This window comes from Podarcis pityusensis (assembly GCF_964106645.2).
Source record: "Podarcis pityusensis genome assembly, chromosome: 4".
Classification (NCBI taxonomy): Eukaryota; Metazoa; Chordata; class Lepidosauria; order Squamata; family Lacertidae; genus Podarcis; species Podarcis pityusensis.
Window position 1 is genome coordinate 23,539,470 of NC_138027.1, and position 20,956 is coordinate 23,560,425.

The window sequence follows — 20,956 nt, forward strand, 5'->3', positions numbered from 1 at the left end:
ATCTGTCAGCTGCTCCCGAGGTGAATCTTTAACCGGGGGATATAGAAAACCTACACAGTTCACTTTGTTCCAAACAAAAAAAAGGCAAGAACCCTAGGGATGTTGTAGTGCGTTTTTCCAAATACTTGGTAAAAAATGACTTAATGCAGAGATTTAGAGTTACCATTGTAAGTTAATAGTAATCCAGAATGGAATCTAGAAAGCTTTTACAGCATTTGGAATTGCAGCCTGAATTGGAGCAGTGAACACAAGAAGCTGATGAAGAAAGCAGGGATCCAGATCAAGAGAGCTTTAACCTAGTGGCAAAGAGACAGAAAGGTTTCCCCAAAGAAGAAATGGCCAGAATTTATCCCAGATGGAACCTGCTCAGTTTGGGATTTTATGTGACCGTTCTGTTGACATTGCATAAACAATCATTTTAACTTCAGCATAAAACTTCAGCGCTAACTTCTTTACTGTTAGATCCATGGAGTGGGGAGTTTTCCCCTTCCCCTTTGATTCCCACTGCATTTGAAACTCATTGAGTTTCAGGGGAAGGGGAAGTTGTAGGTGATGGGTTGTTACTTGTATGGGACTAATGGGTACATGCCAACAATTGTGGGAAGTGGTTAACTACAGGTTCAGTGTATTGCCCCGATAAACAGCAAATACTCTTTTTGAAAAAGACACTTTTTTATAGCAAGAATCCTTTAAACAGGAATGGATGGCCTTTGGAGACTATCTTCATTTCATACTAAATGAATATTTTGACAGAAGTAAAAAAAATATTTAAAGGGAAAAATACATCACCCTCTACTGAAACTCTGCTATATTAATTATTGAAAAAAATACACTTTGATATGATGCATACAACTTCCACCAAGAGAAACATGATTACACTTGTTTTTCCAGTTAACATGATTACACTTGTTTTTCCAGTTAATAGGACACTTTCTTATAGCCTGCCTCTTGATCTCAGAGATGTGGTCCTTTTGGGTCTACTCCTCCAATATTGGGAAGATGCACACTTTGATCATATTCCTTTGTTCACTTATTTGATCTGGGAAAATAATCCACTGGAAATGGATTCAGGATTACTACAAGTCAGTAGTTGTTGAAAGGCCACCAAAGGAAATTCTTAAGGCAATGGCCAGAGGAGCATTAATTAATTTAAATTATAGATAAAATATCTCTCCCACAGTTAATCATAGAAAAATGTTAAGCCAACTCCTCTCTATTGAAGAACCTCAAGTGGGCATTAAGAAAACTAAATGTATTTAAACCACCAGATGGCTAAACTGTTGTCTTCTCTAAAACCTTTCAAGACCAATTGGCTTCTTTATTGTTAACATTTTTAAACAAATAAAGCAACAGGCAAATACGAGATACTTTGAAAATTGTTATGATTCCTAAACTTTTGAAGGATTTTAAATCCATTGAACCACATCACCCCGCCCTTTAAATAAGTGCCTGTACTAAACATCCTGGCAAAGAGATGGGCTGTGATCATATCTAACTGTATTCATCATTATTAAAGAATTCACCTGACAACGCTCAGTTGCCTAATGTTGAATGCAATTAATTTTGGACAAAATCATCCATTGCCTATAGCCATTTTAGCCCTGGATGCCACCAAAGGGTTTGTTCACTGGGAGTGGAAATTTTTATTCATTACTTTAAATAAAATGGCAAGTGAAAAGCTTAGCAAGCAATTAAATAAATGGGTAGAACTCAGCTGTTTTCTTCCCACTACTAAAACTGTCTGAGATTCCATATAATTGGATTAACATCCACCAGGTTCTACATGTTTCTGACCTATGACACGATTTGAAAAGTTGATTTATACCACAGATCATTTGGATAAAGGCCTTCTGTCAAAAATGTTGAATATTTTGGTCCAGACCTCAAAGAAACCTCTAACTTCCTTAAAGGCCCTTTGGGCTTGTGTCCTGGGTGCAATAATAGGCAGTACTCATTGGGAACACATGCAGGGTAAAGCTCGGTTTCTCTCGTCATCTGCTTGAGCACTTAAAAATGCATTAAAAACTTCTGCACTGCTGGTATATGCACCCACTTCTGTTAAGCAGGATTGCCAAAACAAATGCAGTCAACTATCAAATTATTGGAGATTAGGTTCCCTTTTCTATATGTAGCCCTCCTGCCCAGAGTTCTAGCAATTTTTGGATAAAAATATTTCATAACGCTGAAGTGATTACTCACCTGATAGCAGCAGTTAGATTAACTATAACTAAAATGTGGAGATAGCTAAACACAAGGGTAATGGAAATTGGTTTCAATAATTAGGAGGCCTTCAGATGGAAAAATTAACCAACAAACTACAGTGATAAGACATAACAAGAAGTCTGACAAGTTTTTTCCTGTTTGATTCAGTTTTATTAGATACGCTATGAGAAAAGTACATGGTTAAAGAGTACAAATCTCTCATGACGATCTGTGGAAAGATGCTTTATTTGATGGGCACTTTTATTGGAGAATTGAATTTGTTCAGACATGATATGCTGTATTTATCTGTGGGGGTTTATTTGTATGTTTTTTATACTTGAAATTTAATAAAACACGTTCAGAAAAGGAAAAGGCCCTGTTGATTTTGGTGGGAAAGATTTAGGTGTCTTTAGCAGGAGAGTGACTTGATCTTAATACAGCTTAGCTTTGACTAGATTGTATCCATTTCTTACAAACTTGATAACTTCACTGGTTTTTTAAAACTTTGTCCAAGTTAATAATAAAATGTGTAAGGAGCCACCTGATTTCATCTCCAGTTTTGACATTGGCCTATTAACATATAAACTGGTCGTGTGTCCTGGAAAGTTCTTAGAATATTCCAGAAAGAAGTTCCGTCAAGTGGAATATACCTTTGCTTATAATACTTAGACTCGGGCAAACTCTTGCTTTTCTGAGTCACCAAGACTGAAGCCTCAATTTGCAAATCTGTATTGGTATCTATGTACACACTGATAGTTCATTTCAAAATGGCTAGAATATGTTTGACCTACATCTCTATCTGTACCTGTAACCCTGGCTGCTTCCTTTTTCATGTAAACCAGATGCATCTTTTATCTGAAAACTGAGCAAAACAGTAAAAAGAAACAAACCAGTTTGTGTTCTTGGCCTTCTTGCATGCTATCTGTACCTACTAGACTCACCTTTTAGCTGTGCTTTACTTACTACTTTGTATTTTTTTTAACAATTCTAGCCTACATTTCAGTCTACCTCTAAGGGCTCAAGGTAGATTAATTCCCCCTCCCCACATTTGATCCAAACTGTGTATGTGGGTTAGTCTACTCAACCTCTTTTGCTGCTTGCGTTGTTGTCCTAACACGGTTCATTTTTTGGGGTGACCTTGTTACGTATACGAAGAAGGAAGAATTGGACAGCTCTTTTTTTTATGATATTTATTGAAAATTTTTTAGAATTACAGAAAAAGACAAAACAGAAAAAGAAAAAAGAAAAAATAAATAAATCCACCATTCTCAAATCCTCAACTTTCATTACCTTCTTTCTTTGACCTCCTCCTCCCTTTTTTTGTATCCTAGTTAATAATTATCGCAGCAAATCCTTTCCATAATTCATAATATTCTGTCATTACATTACCTTAATCTATTTTCATCTTATCTTATAGAAAACCTTGAAATTTAAAACTTAAATCTTATTTTTACCAACTTCTCATAACCATAATATTCTTACCTAATTCTTTAAACATTTTTTCTAGAGCCAAGTAATTTCATTCCAACATTTTTCTAACATTCATCAATTTTATAAAACAATCCTAGTAATAAAAAAAAGAAATAAAAACAATCCAATCTTCATCCAGCGTCCCTTCCTCCTGGTCCCGGGTTTTATCAGTCCTTTTTATCCCATTAATCTAGCGCATTAACCTGGTAACCTTATATCCGAGGCCCTTAAGTCTCTTCCATGTCCCTTCCGTGGCTCTTCTTCATATTCTCCTTTCACTCGTGGGAACTCCAGCTTGGTAATGTTTTTGACCCTTTTCAACAAATCAGCCCCTTTTCCATAGTCCAGACTAAACTCCATGTGGTATTTAAAAACATGTTTCAGAATCCCTCCAAAATAGATGTAGCTGGCTAATAATACTGCTTCTTATTCGATGGAAAGGGAAGGCAATCTGCAGATGTGAACTGCCCTCATTTTCACTGGATGGATGGAAAATTTACAGGTCAGATACAGTGGTACCTTGGTTTGCATATGTCTTGGTTTGCATACGTTTTGAATTACAAACACGTCAAACCCGGAAGTGCATGTCCTGGTTTGCAACCTTTTTTTGGATTGCAACCCATTGGGGGGGGGGGAATTATGAACAAATTGTTTTTGAAGGCCCCATTGGCGAAAGCACGCCTTGGGTTACAACCTGTTTTGGTTTACAAACGGACCTCCGGAACGGATTATGGTCGTAAACCAAGGTACCACTGTATATTTTCCAAGTTAGCCAACATTATGTCACAGAAGTAGTAGCTAACAATTAATTTTCTCATGTTATACCTCCAAAGCGAGTAACTTAAGCCAGATCTGCTACACACAAGTATGAGAACTACACATATAGCATTCACTTAATATAGCTGGTTATGCAAGAAACAAAATAGGCTATTTTGGCATTGGTTTTAATTCTCAGTACACTGAATTAAAACTGTTGAGTGTATATAAATGATTCCCATATGGTGTAAACCAGTGGTGGCCAAACTTGGCCCTCCAGCTATTTTTGGACTACAACTCCCATCATCCCTAGCTAACAAGACCAGTGGTCAGGGATGATGGGAATTATAGTCACAAAACAGCTGAAGGGCCAAGTTTGGCCACCACTGATGTAAACTATGGAACCCGATTGCATTTTGTGGTGTTCAGACACGCTTGCTTCCTGTTGACTCCATTGTTCCACAATTTGGGATAATTGGGTGTTGCAGGTATGTGCACCATGTTGAGTTTAGCATATCTGTAAGATTAGACGATATGTCAGAATCACATTAATACAAATAAAATTAGGCTTGCAGACCAATCAGACGTGTATCCCAAGAAACCTATCTTTCCAATGACTTTGTGTACCCCACATTCTCCCAGTGGAAATGTTGTGTTAACCTGTGTAGCTACACACCACTTTTCAACTTTATTAACACCTTTCTGCATTCTAAAGCTACCTGTATATATGTCTAGGTGATATCTGAAAGGCTTCAGAGCTTCTGTGGTCCCAAAGGTCCTATCCATGTGGCTTACAGTTTGGCTCAAACATTCAAGCCTCCTGTTGCTCTTCAGTTAAATACACATCCTATTCTGCCATTGATATCACCCACCCCACCCCGCACTATTCCCTCGCCACAGTCCAAGTTGATATAAAATTAAAGTAGTAGGTTTTGAGTGGCACCTGAAAGTTAAATCACAAACAGAACTACTTCTGGAGAGAACTGATCTTTAGTGATACTCTGTTTGGATTTTTAAAAGATGTGCTAAATGAAAATTAATTGGGAGTTGGAGCTGGAGACTGAGTCAAAGGAATACACAGGCTGCAGAGACAAATGACATACATTGTGTGCTTTGCTAATGGAGTACTGTCTGCTTGATTCTGCTGTTCACTATCACCACCACCCATCAAATACAGTCTTTATTTGCTCTTATCGATTGGGATGGTCTGAAGACCTTGGGGTAGCCTTTTCTGGAAGATTTGACTTATCTAGATGCTTACTGTGGAAAGGGTTTCTCCCTGTTGCTTCTACCTGTACTTATGGGTGGTTCTGCTCAACCTCTCTCTCCCTTTGTTTTGTCGGCTTTTGAAGGGATGTGGGATGGAGCTTGACTACAGGCCAGGCAGGGTCCAGAAAGCCTTTTGCTACCTCTCCAGGGGCAGGAGTCATCTTGTTGTCCAGCTAACTCTCCCTGCCTGTGGTTGAAGACAGTTGGGTTCCTTTAGGGTTCTAAATCAACTCTGTGTTTTTCATTAGCCTGCCTTCCCTTTTTGTGAGCTGTTCTCTTCCTGGTCCTCCTCTCCTCTTTGTTGGACGTTGTGCTGATAGGGAGCATGTGTGCGCTTGTGCTGTTGGTCTCTCCCTTCACCTCAGCTGTAAGACATCAGGTGGAGGGGCTGTGGCTGTGGGAAGAAGGGCCTCACAGGCCAAATTAGGCCCTTAGGCCTGCCTAACTGGTTAGCTCAACCACAGGTTTCATATCTGCTTCTGCACCAGCTGAATTTTCTTCTCTTTACTTCAAGGCCATGTGCTCTTTGGAAAGCATTATAGTGAAAGAGGTTAGCTAGTCAAAGGATTCATCAGGACCACTCCAGTTGCCCCCAACCCAGAGGGCCTTCTGCCACCAAGTGCCCCATGTGAAGGGTCTCCAGGAAGTGTTATATTTTAATATTGTTAATGTGGCTTTTAGTAATCTTTCTTTATGTTTCTTGTAAATTTGCTTGGAAGGATTTGTGTCCTAAAAGACAGGATGTAAATAATTGTAATAATAAGTGCATAGACCTGACTAGTATTTCATTGGCATCTTGTCATAAAGACCTCTGCCTTGACAGTAGTGATTATGCTTTTAATGCCTCCGTGTGTGTGTGTGTGTGTGTGTGTGTGTGAATGTGTATCTCGGTGTTCGTGTGGCAGTGTAGCCAAATGGGTTCTGTAAGCTGAGCACAGTGAACGGTTGAGAATGCAGTGACATAGTAAGAGGGAGTTAGAGCATGAGACGTCACACACTCTTTCTCCACCTTTCTCCATGGGCCTGCCCCATCTCATCTGTCTACTGTTGTCTCCTGATATATTTCTACTAGAGAATGTTGTTCGTCCATCACCACCTGCTGCCTAAAGTTCTCTCTTGCACAGCTTCACTCATTCACATGTGCTTCCCCTTACACCTTTCTCTCCCTTCTTTGAGAAGCCTTTGGCTTAACCTTCCCCAGCTGGACTGAAGCCAAAGAGCACCCAGTGTTCATATTTATCATTGCTTCCCTCTTGTCCCTTTTTGCTGTTGTTGTTTTGGAGGCTCTTTTGACACCTGCTTCTCTATGTAGCTCTGAGTTGTCATGTCCATCGATGACTGTATAAACAGTAAAAGTGAGCTTCAGAAACTTTGTGAATGATCCTATATAGAGGATGTGAAATTTAGCAGAAGCCGTTTCAAGGAAAACCCTCTTCATAATAGCACATATTCTCACTAATTCTTTTTAACAAATGCAGTAATGCACTTCCAGCTCTACAATGCTATGATTCTCACTTTTGTACTGTGTCTTAACAGTGGAGGAATTTGATCTGTATATTTTAAAAATATTTTTCAGACTCTTAGTGTACAGTCTTCAACCAATGGCCAGTTTGTGGCTCCGAGTGATATTCAGTTGAAATGCAATTATTGCAAAAATACTTTCTGCTCAAAGCCTGAAGTACTGGAATGGGAAGTAAGTAAATTATATCAAAATGGGATATGTACCTCTTGTATTGAACATAAAATGTTGTTGATACTTTATTGATGTATTTAAAATCTTTATAGCCCAACCAAGTCGCTGTTTAATATTTCTTTAATAATCCTAGTTGAATGTTACCAGCCTTTTCATTCTTTAAGGTCTTCTAGAGTGACTATGCAAAATTCACTCGTTAGTAGAGATACACTATAATACCTACCAAGGAAAGGGCATTTTCTATAGCGGTGCCTCAGCTATGAAAAACCCTCCCTAAGAAGGCGGACCTAGCATTGCAGACATTTCAGCTCCAGATCTTCCACCCCAATTTTATTTTATTATTCAAATTATGTGTGAGTTATTGGATTCATGGGGAAACTGTTAGGACAAAAGAAAAGGAATACATTCTTGATGACCAACACATTCCAGACATCTATGGTTCATTTCCAGTTACTGCCAGTTCTTTCTCTCAGGCACACAGTGTCTTGTTTTCTAGTACAGTGGTACCTCGGGATGCAAACGGGACCTGTTCCGGAGCCCCGTTCGCATCCTGAATAGAACATAAGACGCGTCTGCAAGGGTCGTGTTTTGCCACTTCCATGCATGTGCGTGACATAATTTTGACCATCTGCGCATGCGCAAGCGGCGAAACCCGGAAGTAACGTGCTCCGTTACTTCTGGGTCGCCGTGGAGTGCAACCCGAAAATACTTATCCTGAAGCGTATTTAGCCCAAGGCATGACTGTATCTGTTTCTTATAAGTTGTAAATCACCCATGTATTCTAAATTATTAGATAGACGGGAGAAAAACCCAGTGTAGAAAACAATGCCCTGCTCACATTGCAGCCTTTGGTTTTCCTCCCATGAAAATGTTGTTTGTTTGTTTGTGCATGCATGGCTGTACGTAAAATACTTTCTGGTATTCTGAGAGGAGTGTGGAGAACTATTTATCCTGCTCCTAGGAAATGGGGTGGAATGGACAAAGACACCCTAGTTCTTCAAACCAGCTGGAGCTCTTACTGCTGCTGTGGGTGTGCAAAGTGTGCTTTGCAAATTAGCTGCAGAACATTAATTTGAAAATACATAGAAACAGCTCTGCCCTCTGTATTCCTATAGAATGGCTTTTGCTGATCTGGCAACTGTGCCCAGCAAGCAACATTGCCCAATCCTTGGTTAAAAAACACACAGTTCTTACTTTTATTAGTCAAACTATAAAAGCCTTAATATGTCATATTCTTGATATTGTTGGATGATTTGACATTTTAAAGAACTAATAGTCAAGCGGATTCTCCTTTGCTTTAAAAAACAAACACATAGCCTTTTTCCTGAAGGGTAAAGTTTCTCGTGAATAAGGATTTCTTTTCTTTGGATAAAATGTCTTAAGCTAATGTAACTTTTTGCCTTTTCTGTTTGAAGTCTTCTAACTTACCCATTTATCTTCTGTGGTATTTTTTCCATTAGAACAAAGTGTATCAGTTCTGCAGTAAAATTTGTTCTGATGATTATAAGAAACTACATTGTATAGTAACATACTGTGAATACTGTCAAGAGGAGAAGACTCTGCATGAAACGGTGAAATTTTCTGGTATCAAGAGACCGTTCTGTAGTGAAGGTGTGTTGTGTCTCTCTGGTGCATATTGCTACCAATATTGTCATTTGTAAACGTAGTATTTAAGTATTTCAACATTACAAAAACACGTGAACCAGTTTGGGATGTGTCTGGGGCCTAACTGAAGGAGCCAGTAGGCCGTAGCCTGCCATTTATTTGATCTGAGGTAGTTTTTGTCATCTGATACCTAGACAGACTCATGGCTGAGTAATATCAACATCCAATATCCAATGCTGTCCGCATGGAAGCCAAATGGACTTCCAAGGTTTCGCCTTCTTGTCCTTCCCCCTGCAGCCTTTTGCTTGCCCTCAGTATATTCTGTGGAGGGTCCTTAGGGGCAGATTTGGGGGCGTTGCAAGGAGGACGAAAGAAGCGGGGGGGGGGGGCTCCTTGTGTGAGCATGAGTCCATTTGTGCAGCATTAGATTCCACCCCCAGTGTACTACTGCTTGAATCAATTGAATTTATTTTTTGGTTTAGATTTTGCACATCTAGTACATTGCAAAATCTAATACAGACCAGCAAATTGCATCACATGCTACAAAAATGCCTTAACTCTTGTCCACTGCATGTACACACACACACACACACACACACACACACACACACACACACAGAGTACTGTAGAAACAGCTTCTGATACAGAAAACCTGAGCCTATGTTTTTCCACATTCGTTCCCCACCTGCTAGCATTATCTGGGAAATTGGGAAAAGAACAGAGGACAAGACAGGGCTTGCCATTAGGCAGAGTGAGATGGCCAGCTCAGGTAGCAAATGTTTAGGGGACAGTGGCAGGATATTCCTCCTGGTCCCCTGGTTGTAGCCTGCTGTTGGAGGACAGAACTGTTTATGCTGCATGAACTGTCCTTCACCTCAATAGGATTAATTGCTAGTCCAGTCAGCTTCTGTACATGGTATGGTAGGAGCACCATTCTAACTTTAGCCTCAGGCAGCACATATCTTGGGGTGGCCCTGGGGGTTTGTGCATTTTTTGCAACACAGTGCAAAAAAGCTGGCCTTTCTCTGTTGTTGTTTTTTTGGGGGGGAACAGCAAGATCAAGGTGGCCTCTAAAAAGTAAGTGGATTTTGAGGTTTCAGTGTATTCTCCTTTTCGGATCATTCAGACCAACCACTATTTGGGAATTTTGCTGAGATGGTATATAAAACAGTCTAAAGCCCTTGAATGTCTTTGCTATTGGATTGTCATATATGGCTAGGAAGCACCTTTATTTAAACCTATAATCTATGCAAAATAAAACCAGGGACGCAATTCTAATGTGTGGATTTGTTCATGGCATCTCCATTAGATGGAGCAGTGAACCACAGAAAAATAAAATAAAAAGTTATACACTTCAACCTCAGTTGAAACCATATGGACATCTAGAATATGAAATAATGAGCCAGGCAATTTTGTTTTCAGTGATAAAACCCCTGTTTATACAAATCCACTTCAGCCAGGGGCATGGCTAAATTTTGTTTCTTAAGGAAGTATTCTGCTGGAAGAGAATCTTACATAGATATGTTTGGATAAGTTTAAAGTAAAAAAAAAAAGTCTTATTGAGCAAAAGCTTTTCAGTGTTTATTAGTATTTGATCAATATATTTTATCTTGTATTATTATTCATTTTTCAATACCCTTTCACATCTCAAACTATACAGAATCATACACAAAAAGAGAATAATGAAAAATAGTTTTAAAAATAATCCAAGCAACAACTAAAGATAGGTTTAAATACAGTGCACATGGACACCCACGGCAGAGGCCCATATCATATAGGTTTCATCAACTGTCTGTGTCATTTTTCTTTTTCCAGGTTGCAAGCTGCTGTACAAACAAGACTTTGCAAGGCGGTTAGGATTACGGTGCGTCACTTGCAATTATTGCTCTCAGCTCTGTAAAAAAGGAGCAACTAAGGAACTTGATGGAGTAGTAAGAGATTTCTGCAGTGAAGAGTGTTGTAGAAAATTTCAAGACTGGTACTATAAGGTAATGCAGTATTCCATAAGTATTCAAAAGCTTGAAAAGAAATGAAGATTGAGAGATAAACTATCCAAAATATTGTTGATCCAAATGATGCATATAAATAAAGAAGTGCAGCTATATAACATGCTATAATTTGGTTTGCATGATACAGAAAGCCGAACTACGGCTTCCTAAAGGTGTGCCAACATGCAGGCTCCCAGAGAAATGCTCCCAGGCACTTTGCTTTTGCCCGGTCCTTTTTATTGTAGTAGTAGTAGTAGTAGTAGTAATAATAATAATAATAATAATAATAATAATAATAATATTTCTATATCACCCCTCATCCAAAGATCACAGGGTCATTTACAATATAAAAACACAAAAAGACATACCTTAATAACAAACAAACAAAATAGCTTTCCCCCCCTCCACACACACACACACACACACACATACACAGACACACACACACAGTTTAAAAGGCCATCAATTGTTTAATTAGCCTATAGCCTGGGAGAAGAGGAATGTTTTTGCCTGGTTCCTAAAGATATGTATTGAAGGCTCCAGGTAAGCCTCCCTTGGAAGGAATTTCACAGTAGAACTGTGCTGCTTAAAAGTATTTCAAAGGTATTACTGTTACTTATTTTCCCTTTTCAGCTGCCCAGTCTAAACACCTTTTAGAATAGTATTTATATCACATGTATGGTAGTAATTCTTTCTCTAGTTAACAACATTGAAATTGTTTTTAAGGCCGCAAGGTGTGACTGTTGCAAAACTCAAGGAACTCTTAGGGAGAAAGTCCAGTGGAGAGGAGAGATGAAACATTTCTGCGATCAGCACTGTCTTCTACGTTTCTACTGTCAACAAAATGAACCTAATATGGCAACACAGAAAGGACCAGAAAACTTACAGTATGGTATGATACTTCCCGTAACTAACAACACAGAATAAAAAAGAGATGATGTACTTCAGGAAAGTCAAGCAATATGAGCTTCCAAAAGAGCTCTTTTAAGATAACGCACTGGAGCCATCTATACAATAACGTGGTGCACACAGATAAGCAGGGATCACCCTAGAGCTCAGCATGTCAGCCTGCATGATCAGTGGACAAAAATGGATAGTCTTTTCAAAAAATGAAAGCAGACACATTTTCCCCCATTCTTAGGAGGATCCCCTGCTACTTGATAATCGGTTAATTAGCTGAACAATGTTAAGGGCATAAGAAAAGCCTGCTGGATCAGTCCAGTGGTCCATCTTGTCCAGCATCCTGTTCTTATTGTGGCTTACCATGGGAAACCTCAGTGCAACAGCTCCTTCCTGCTTGTGAGTCCAGCAGCTGGCATTCAGACACACATTGCCTCCAACCATAAAGGCAGAACAATGTTCATCATGGCTGGTATACATTATTACTGTAGTAGTGCAACGAGGTTGAAAACATTGGTATTACCTTTTATAACAACTGCATAAGAAAAATGGCACTATATTAATTTTCTCTTCTCTCATTCATAGATCAGGGCTGTCAAACCCCCCGAACAAAAACCACAGTAAGTAAATTGCAGCTTGTATAGCTGCGTTCATTGTACTTGTATTCCACAAAATATAGGTGGGGATTTGTTTTGGTATTTTGGCTCACAATAAAACTCCTGATAGGCTTATACTGGCCATCTGCCAGTTCAGAGAATCGAGGTCTGTTTTCTGTAGCACAACTTCTATGGCATGACACTTCTGAGAAGTGTCTTGGGTGGGCCAAGCTGCTGTGGGTTAATGATTATATAGGAAACTTATGATGATCTTGCAAACTCAGCAGCAATTTAATGCGTACTTTCTTGTATCCAACAATGTTGTTCTGCTTGCAGAACAGAACTTCCCTACCCTCTCCCCTGAAGCCCCTCAGGCACCCTCAAAATCTGCTCCAGAAGATTGGAGGAGAGGACCTTTGAGCAGTTTTGGGGGGGTGCTTGGGAAGAAGGGAGGGAAGAGTAGTCTCACTGCATGAGTGGAACTCCTCAGGCCCTGTGCTGGATACCACAGGTTGATTTTAGAGAGTTACTGATGTAAAAGAGTTTAGGGTGTCCTCCCTACTTGTTGCCAGTTGTACAGAACACTGAATACTCTCCTCCACGTCCACTAGAATGCAGGCTTTATTCTAAAAGGAAAGATCCTTCAGGGCTTGGACTTTGTGGTACCTCCCACTAGACTTGTTATATCTCTTACATCACTGTAGAAAATCCATTTTGAGCTCTCAGAAGCAGCCATTTATAGCTTTAAAAAGGTAAAGGTACCCCTGCCCGTACGGGCAGTCTTGCCAGACTCTAGGGTTGTGCGCTCATCTCACTCTATAGGCAGCCAGTGCTGTCCGCAGACACTTCCGGGTCACGTGGCCAGCGTGACAAGCTGCATCTGGCAAGCCAGCGCAGCACACGGAACGCCGTTTACCTTCCCGCTGGTAAGCGGTTCCTATTTATCTACTTGCACCCGGAGGTGCTTTCGAACTGCTAGGTTGGCAGGTGCTGGGACCGAACGACAGGAGTGCACCCCGCCGCGGGGATTCGAACCACCAACCATGCGATCGGCAAGTCCTAGGCGCTGAGGTTTTACCCACAGCGCCACCCGCGTCCCTTATCCTGTATTAAAGAAACTTCAGTGTCAGCTGAGTGGGCTATTGCCCTGCCCTTGTTAGGGGTCTTTCTTTTGTTTTGGGGGTGCTAATATTGACTGATGTCCTTATTCACAGGGATCGGCACCACCTCCTTCCCCAACACCAAATAAAGAAATGAAGAACAAAGCAGTTCTTTGCAAACCTCTGACAATGACTAAAGCAACATACTGTAAACCTCACATGCAAACGAAATCTTGTCAGACAGGTAAACTATTGAGTCAAAGCATGGGCTGTCCAATCGCCTTCTTTTGCAACATTGTTTGTGAGGAATACAATTATAATCTCATGATTGTATGCTACCCTTCTCGTGCTAGTCTATAACTGCATACTGTCTTTTGTTTCAGATGATGGCTGGGAAAAAGAATACATCCCTGTACCTGTTCCAGTTCCTGTGTATGTACCTGTTCCTATGCACATGTGTAGTCAAAATGTTCCAGTTCCTACAACGGTTCCTGTTCCAGTAAGCCAGATTTCAGCCTTGTTTTAAAATTTGTAGTATTTTGCATGCCTGGAATATGGTTTAGTAATCCTATATTTTCTTACTGGAATCATCTGTTAAGAAGAGTTGATTGTGCCTCTTAAGAGATGTCATATGCAGCTGCTAGGCTTCAACAGATCACTCTCTTAAATATGCTTATCTCCGCAGGCATCTGTTCTATTGCTGAAATGCGTTTATCATTTCAATAAGTTGTACCACACCTTTCTACAGAAAGCTGTGCCCCTCTTATTGCATGCCCATAAACCAGCAGCCTGGTCAGACATGGAGATAAGTGAGGCATACAAGGGTAGGAAAGTAATAAGGAAGCCCTAAGCACGTCAAAGTGCAAGTAGATAAATAGGTACCACTCCGGCGGGAAGATAAATGGCGTTTCCGTGTGCTGCTCTGGTTCGCCAGAAGCGGCTTAGTCATGCTGGCCACATAACCCGGAAGCTGTACGCTGGCTCCCTCGGCCAATAAAGCGAGATGAGCGCCACAACCCCAGAGTCGGCCACGACTGGACCTAATGGTCAGGGGTCCCTTTACCTTTACCTAACCTGTTTATGGAATTAACCAATTAATGCAGAGCATTCATATCTTTTCCACCACCCTAACATTGATATACTGAAATGTATTCTTGTGTTATCCCTCTAAATGGGGATACCAGAAATAACCTATTTTTATAGGAGTGGTTGAGATTCCGGAGAACGTAGGGCTGTATCCAGTTGTGTCCAGTAGAGACCTCTGTGGGTGGGGAGGTAACACTGCACCAACAGGGCTAATCCAGTGTTACCACTGGTGCATTTGCACTGTTCCCGCCCCCCCGCCCCTGCATCTTCTGCAGAGCGTTTGGTTGGAATAGCATGGGAGGCTGCAGAAGAAAGGGGGAATTTACAAAATCACATCCTCCCCCACCCCCTTGTGCTTATGGAAGCATGTGGGATTAAAGAGCCCACCCACTGTAAGTGAAGTGGGAGACAGAATTAAGCCTTGGGGCTTTTTTATTTTTAATGCTGTGCCTTTAAATATATTATTCAGCCTGTTTTTGTGGCCTTCTGCTTATAGTCCCCTGGGTGCGTGTGCAGTAAGTGAGTTATTTCTCCTTTTCTGTTTGTCCCTACGTTTATATGCCACTGGTTGTTTCTCCTTCGGAAAAATGGCTGTGAGGACTTACTCCAGTTCTGCTTTCTTGGCGTTAGCGGTACTTTCGTCACTAATGATTTAATCTTTCCTATACTAGGTACCAGTTCCGGTTTTTCTGCCCACCACACTGGAGAGCAGCGAGAAGATACTTGAAGCAATAGAAGAACTAAATAACAAAACAAATTCCAGTCCTGTGAAGGCTGAGGAGGAGTCACTGGCTGTAGCAGAAGAGATGCCTGTAAAAGAGGAGAAAGTGGAACCTCAAGAGCTCAAAAGTATGTCTTGGTAACAGGGGGTTTTTATTATTGGTTTGGCAAATTTGAATCTGTCCTCAGTGCTTATGTGGTGAACCCACTCCCACTGCAAGTTCGGAGGGGTAAAAAATAAATAAATAGCAAGGATGGTGTAGACAGTTCTGTTCCCTGTCCTCCTCTCCATTTGGGTTTTGTGGCCAATATGGCTGGCTATATCAGTTGTGGTGATCTGGATGGCAATAAAGTGGTATTATGCAAAGGGCCATGGAAGGTGGACATCCATAGCGCAACTATACCTAGACTTTGGGTGGTCTCCCTCCCTTAGTGACATGGGACTATTTCAAGAGGGATGGGTCCCCTTCTGGAAAAGAGGATGCATTGCACTAGAGGCAGGGTTTGGAGTGCTTATCTGATGTCCCCTCACCACCATTGCTGTGGCTTACCGAGAGAGGAAGCGTGGAGGTGGTAGCAAGCTCAGTGCAGTGTCAGTGCACCAGCAGAACTAATCCAGTGCTCCCGCCGGTGCATTTGCGCTGTGTCAACCTCACTGCTTGCTCCCCGAAGGAAGCTACAGCAGCAGTGGTGACAGGATATCAGAAAAGTGGCCCTGCCCTGTTCTGCCCTCCTGACTACTATTGACTGCAGGAGAGTGCGCATGCACTAGGATTTGAGTGACAGCTGACTTGCACTGGCCCTGCTGCTTTCTTCTTCACCCTCTTGATATATATACAGGACTTTCTTGAGATGACAACCTCCCTCTCTTCCCTCAGTGGACTGTATGAGCAAAGAGTGATTGTTGTGTGTTCCTTTTCCCAGACACAATGCTTTTTCCTGATGGATGCTATATTCTGGAGCTAAGTTTCTAGTCTTAGGCCCTAGGACAGGGTTTAAAGTTTGGTTTGATTGGTATTTTCAATGAATCATTTATATTGTTTTTGGATAATAAATCCTGTTAAATAAAATCAAACCAATAGACTGGGTGGTATTCAACTACATTTTACTCAGAGTAGACCCATTGTTCATGTTCACACATTAGTTACATTGCCTTTCTTTAATTGCAGGTGTAATAACTGAGACAGGTGTAATAACTGAGACAGAATTGCCCGACTGTAAAACAGAAACACAGGAAAGCTTGCCTGATATTCCATATGAGCCAGACCTTGACATTGAGGTTGATTTTCCTAGAGGTTTGTACACTCAGTTTTAAAGTGGATAGGATTAATGCCAACATGGGGCCAACTTCTTTAACACTTGTTTTCATCCCTTCCTCACCGCATGGATGTCTTAGTTTTATTAATGTGTTAACGGTTTCTGACTCAAAGCCTTTACAATGGCTTAGAGCAATCTACAAACATGTTGGTAATTTTATCCTTTTAAAAGAGAGCATGAGTGCACCTGAATGCCTGGATCAGGCCATTGTCTGTCTGGTTCAGCATTCTTTGACGTTCTGGTCATCTAGTGTCCTTTGGAAGTTCTCAAGCAAGACATGATGGTGAAAGACGCCACCTGTTTTTGTCCCTTAATCTGGAATTCAGAGGCACCCTTCCCTTGAAAATGGGTGCAACTGTTACTCTTTCCTTACTGTTCTGGCTATAAGCCATTGCTATCCTCTAATTCAGGGATGTCCAACAGGTTGATCACGATCTACTGGTAGATCCTGGGAGGTTTAGGTAATTCTGTAAGTAGATCGCAGTCTCTTGGGAGTTGGCCACCCCTGCTCTAATTCATATAAAAGCCATATTCCGTGGTAACAGTCACCACATGAGTTCTGCACTGCACTGCAGGAAGATACGTTTTGTTTGTCTTGAACCTATTGGCCATCAAACTTGGTTCCAGAATTTTATATCTACACGAGGAGGGACTAGATATCCCTGTCAACTCACATGCCCTCAGCTAGGAAGGTCTCATACTAACAAACCAATACTAGACCCCATTTCCTGCACCCCAACTGCACTGCATTCTCTCTCTCTCTCTCTCTCATACCAAAAAACAAAGGGAGTAGAAATGAAGTGATAAATTGTTGTCTTACTCAAGCACTACTGAAGCAACCACTTTTTAGAAAGCAATAAATGTTACGCTACCAGTGCGTCTCAGAATACTGTCTTCTGCAGGTTTTTCTAGAATAGGGACCAGCACTGATGAATAATGTGTAAAACACATTGTACAATAATTAAGGCTTCTGTCAGTTATATGCACCCGATACAACAGTTTTAGGTTACATGACATTTAACTGCATTAATACCCTTCCAATATATGTACAGCAACAGAGGAACTTGACACAGAAAGTGAATTTTTGCTGCCACCTGTCTTTGGAGAGGAATACGAGGAACAGCCAAGACCTCGAACTAAGAAGAAGGTACGCATATAGTTTTTGTGACTGAAATGTATTCCAAACTAATATGCGTTGCATGGGAAATGGAAGATATGGTTGTGACCTTTTGTATAATAGGAGCCTGAAATAGCCCTACCATGAATGAAGGTGAAGCATTTCACTAGGTGACAGTCATGTGCTATTAAAGTTTTTTTTGGGGGGAGGGGCACTGAGAAGGTCTCTTGAACTAAACCTACTGAAATGAAAGGAGCTGTGTAAACAGCACGGTAGTCTTTTTATGCCACTTCCTTTGATACAATGGAGCTTCCTTAAGATAATGCCTTTCTAAATGGACCATGCTTCAAATTAAATCAGCGAAGATCTCCATTTAGATTTTCCTCCTCAAGCAACAACACCCCTGAGAGTAATTCTTAAAGTAACACAAATGTTTGGATTTCTCAGAGTCACACATGTCTTACCTACCTTTCCAAAGAGCTGGTAACAATTATTTAGCAATCTAAATTTTTAAGACTGCCTTTTAGACATAATGTTGAATAAAATTATTCCCAACTCCAGAATGTAGTTTACCTTTCTCAAGCTTGTTGCCTCTGAAAACAATGCTGTAAAGTGCCTTTACACTGGTGGCCCTAATTAAACAATAATTGCATCATCATCATTATTATTTATTGCATAATTAAAACCAACTTTGGATCTTAGTGCAGAACAGTTATTGAAAGGGGTTATATTATAGGGAGTCATCATGGTGATTTGAGCTCAGTAAAGTGCAAGTAATTACTTGTGTGTTTTTGTGTGTGTTTTTAATAAAAGGCTTGATGGCTGGTATTTATGACTTTCTTGGCTTTCATTTGCCCATAGTAGAGTGCAGAAGTGGTGTAAATTCAATGTTTATAAGCAGTAATGTTTACAGATCTGTTTTAATGGCAGGGAGCGAAGAGAAAAGCAGTGTCAGAGTACCACTCTCAGGATGATAGCTCTGAGAATTCAGAGTGCAGTTTCCCCTTCAAGTATGCGTATGGTGTAAATGCGTGGAAACACTGGGTAAAAACTAGGAATCTAGATGAAGATCTGCCAGTATTAGATGAGCTGAATTCAAGTAAGTATTTCCTACTTAGCTATAAGTCTCAGGTCTGGCAGGCAGGCAGGCAGGGGGTTGAGCTTAGACAGTGGGTTGAGATTAGATCGGGGTTCGAATTCTGCTTTACCATGTTTTGTTGGGGTGGCTTTGGGCAAGTTGCTCTCAGCTTGAGTGCCTGATCTGTGAAACAGGGTCATAGCAAGATATTACAAATAATAATTAAGAGTACCAAATAGTTAAGCGTTATAAAAGTGTTAATGGAAATTGCCAGTTTTAGTGAAAAAATTCTCATCTGAGATGGGCTTCTTCGATAGTATTTGCGTTTGCTTTTGTATGCATTTTATCTGTTTCCTGTATTCTGCTAGATGCTTTGTTTTATAACATGGAGTTTGCGTTACATGATTCTCAATATTTTGCGCTACAGCTAAAACAGTGAAATTGAAAGAAGATATTGTGTCGCATACGTCTGCTGAGCTAAACTTTGGGTTGGCACACTTTGTTAATGAGATCCGAAGACCAAATGGGGAAAACTATGCACCTGACAGCATCTATTATTTGTGTCTTGGGATTCAGGAAGTGAGTCATTTTAACAACAGTGTAATCTGTACGGGAGAGATATCATGATAAGCTTGAATGAAAGACTGGCAGTGGCAAAATAAGGAATTATCTGTTGAAATACTTTCTAAAAGTAAATGTGGCCAAAGTGGAACTGGCTGAAGTGGAAAACAAATACTTTTTTTCTTTCTTTCAACCCAAAACCGTTCCCTACCCCTTCTGGGTCTCCCTCCATGCCCCCCACGATTAAATATGTTTTTTGTAACTAATGTTACTAGGTGTCTTGGTCTGTAGAATAAATTGGTTGTTGTATCCAAAGCTTCCATGTGTGCAATTCTAGTCACAGAAGGCATGCTCCTAGCACCCAGTAACAGAAGTCCAGAGAATAATTATCTCTTCTCTTAGTTCGAAGGCCTTTGCATTCCTGGAAGAACCTCTGTGAATGGAAGGGAATGCAAGCTATTAATCCAACCTAATATTTGACAAGCCTGTTAATTACTAACTGAGACAAATGTGTTAAACTGAGATGCTATCATATGCAAGAAGCATAAAATACAGCAGCTTAAAATATATAAAAATATTCAAACCTTCAAACACTTTTAACCATATCCTTTTCTGCAATTTTAAATTACTTTGTGTACTACCCTGGAATTCATTTTTGGAGGGAGAGTGGTTTATAAAACTTAAAATGTATAAATGGCCTGCTTTCATATGTATATAAAAGGAATAGTTTTTGCTTCTGTTTTTTGTCTTGGTCTACTAAATATTTTGCTTTTCCTCTTTTCCTGTAGTATTTGAATGGAAGCAATAGGAAAGATAATATCTTCTTGGATCCAGATTATCAAACATTTGAGCAGGAAATAAATAAAATACTCAGAAACTGGCAACCAAGCATACTTCCAGACGGTAACTGTTCTTGTCTTGGTCATTACCCTATTTTCTTTCTGAATTCATGCTCCTTAAGCAAGTTCAGTGCAATTAAAACTCCGTGTTTTAAGTTCCATGAAGCTGATTGTCAATCGTAGATATATGTAAACTTCAATTGATTGGTTAGACTGAAGAGGTGGGACTGTGAATTTTTAATTTGTAGCAGATATTTCTGAGAGCTATAACTGATAATTCAGTTTAGCACATTTTCCTTTTGTTAAATTCCATAGGTTCATTTACAGAATACTCATCTCCCCCCCTTCCCCCCCTTTCTCCTACCAGGTTCAATTTTTTCTCGGGTTGAAGAAGACTATCTGTGGAGGATAAAGCAGTTAGGATCCCACTCTCCAGTTGCTCTTCTAAATACACTGTTCTACTTCAACACCAAGTATTTTGGCCTGAAAACAGTGGAGCAGCACTTAAGACTTTCCTTTGGCACCGTTTATAGGCACTGGAAGAAAAATCCTCTAACCATGGATAGCAAAGCTTGTCTGAGATACCAGGTTTCCTCCTTATGTGGAACGGATAACGAAGGTACCATAACATTCTGAAGTGAATATGGTGGCGGCATCCA

The 20,956-nt window shown here is 40.4% G+C and overlaps 1 protein-coding gene across 9 annotated transcripts in view; it reads left to right on the plus strand.

Annotated features, from left to right (window-relative positions):
• ZMYM2 (zinc finger MYM-type containing 2) overlaps positions 1–20,956 on the plus strand; it is a 65,918-nt gene that overhangs the window by 42,319 nt on the left and 2,643 nt on the right. For 7 of the 9 annotated variants that reach the window (XM_081001795.1, XM_081001797.1, XM_081001794.1 and 4 more), the window contains 14 exons: positions 7,274–7,390; positions 8,851–9,001; positions 10,811–10,983; positions 11,710–11,875; positions 12,469–12,503; positions 13,694–13,823; positions 13,963–14,078; positions 15,337–15,514; positions 16,555–16,680; positions 17,755–17,849; positions 18,750–18,918; positions 19,325–19,476; positions 20,247–20,361; positions 20,665–20,916. In XM_081001795.1, the coding sequence (XP_080857921.1) occupies positions 7,274–7,390; positions 8,851–9,001; positions 10,811–10,983; positions 11,710–11,875; positions 12,469–12,503; positions 13,694–13,823; positions 13,963–14,078; positions 15,337–15,514; positions 16,555–16,680; positions 17,755–17,849; positions 18,750–18,918; positions 19,325–19,476; positions 20,247–20,361; positions 20,665–20,916 (1,975 nt within the window). The remainder of the gene's footprint in view (positions 1–7,273; positions 7,391–8,850; positions 9,002–10,810; positions 10,984–11,709; positions 11,876–12,468; positions 12,504–13,693; positions 13,824–13,962; positions 14,079–15,336; positions 15,515–16,554; positions 16,681–17,754; positions 17,850–18,749; positions 18,919–19,324; positions 19,477–20,246; positions 20,362–20,664; positions 20,917–20,956) is intronic. The other 2 variants (XM_081001798.1, XM_081001801.1) reach the window with 1 other exon arrangement.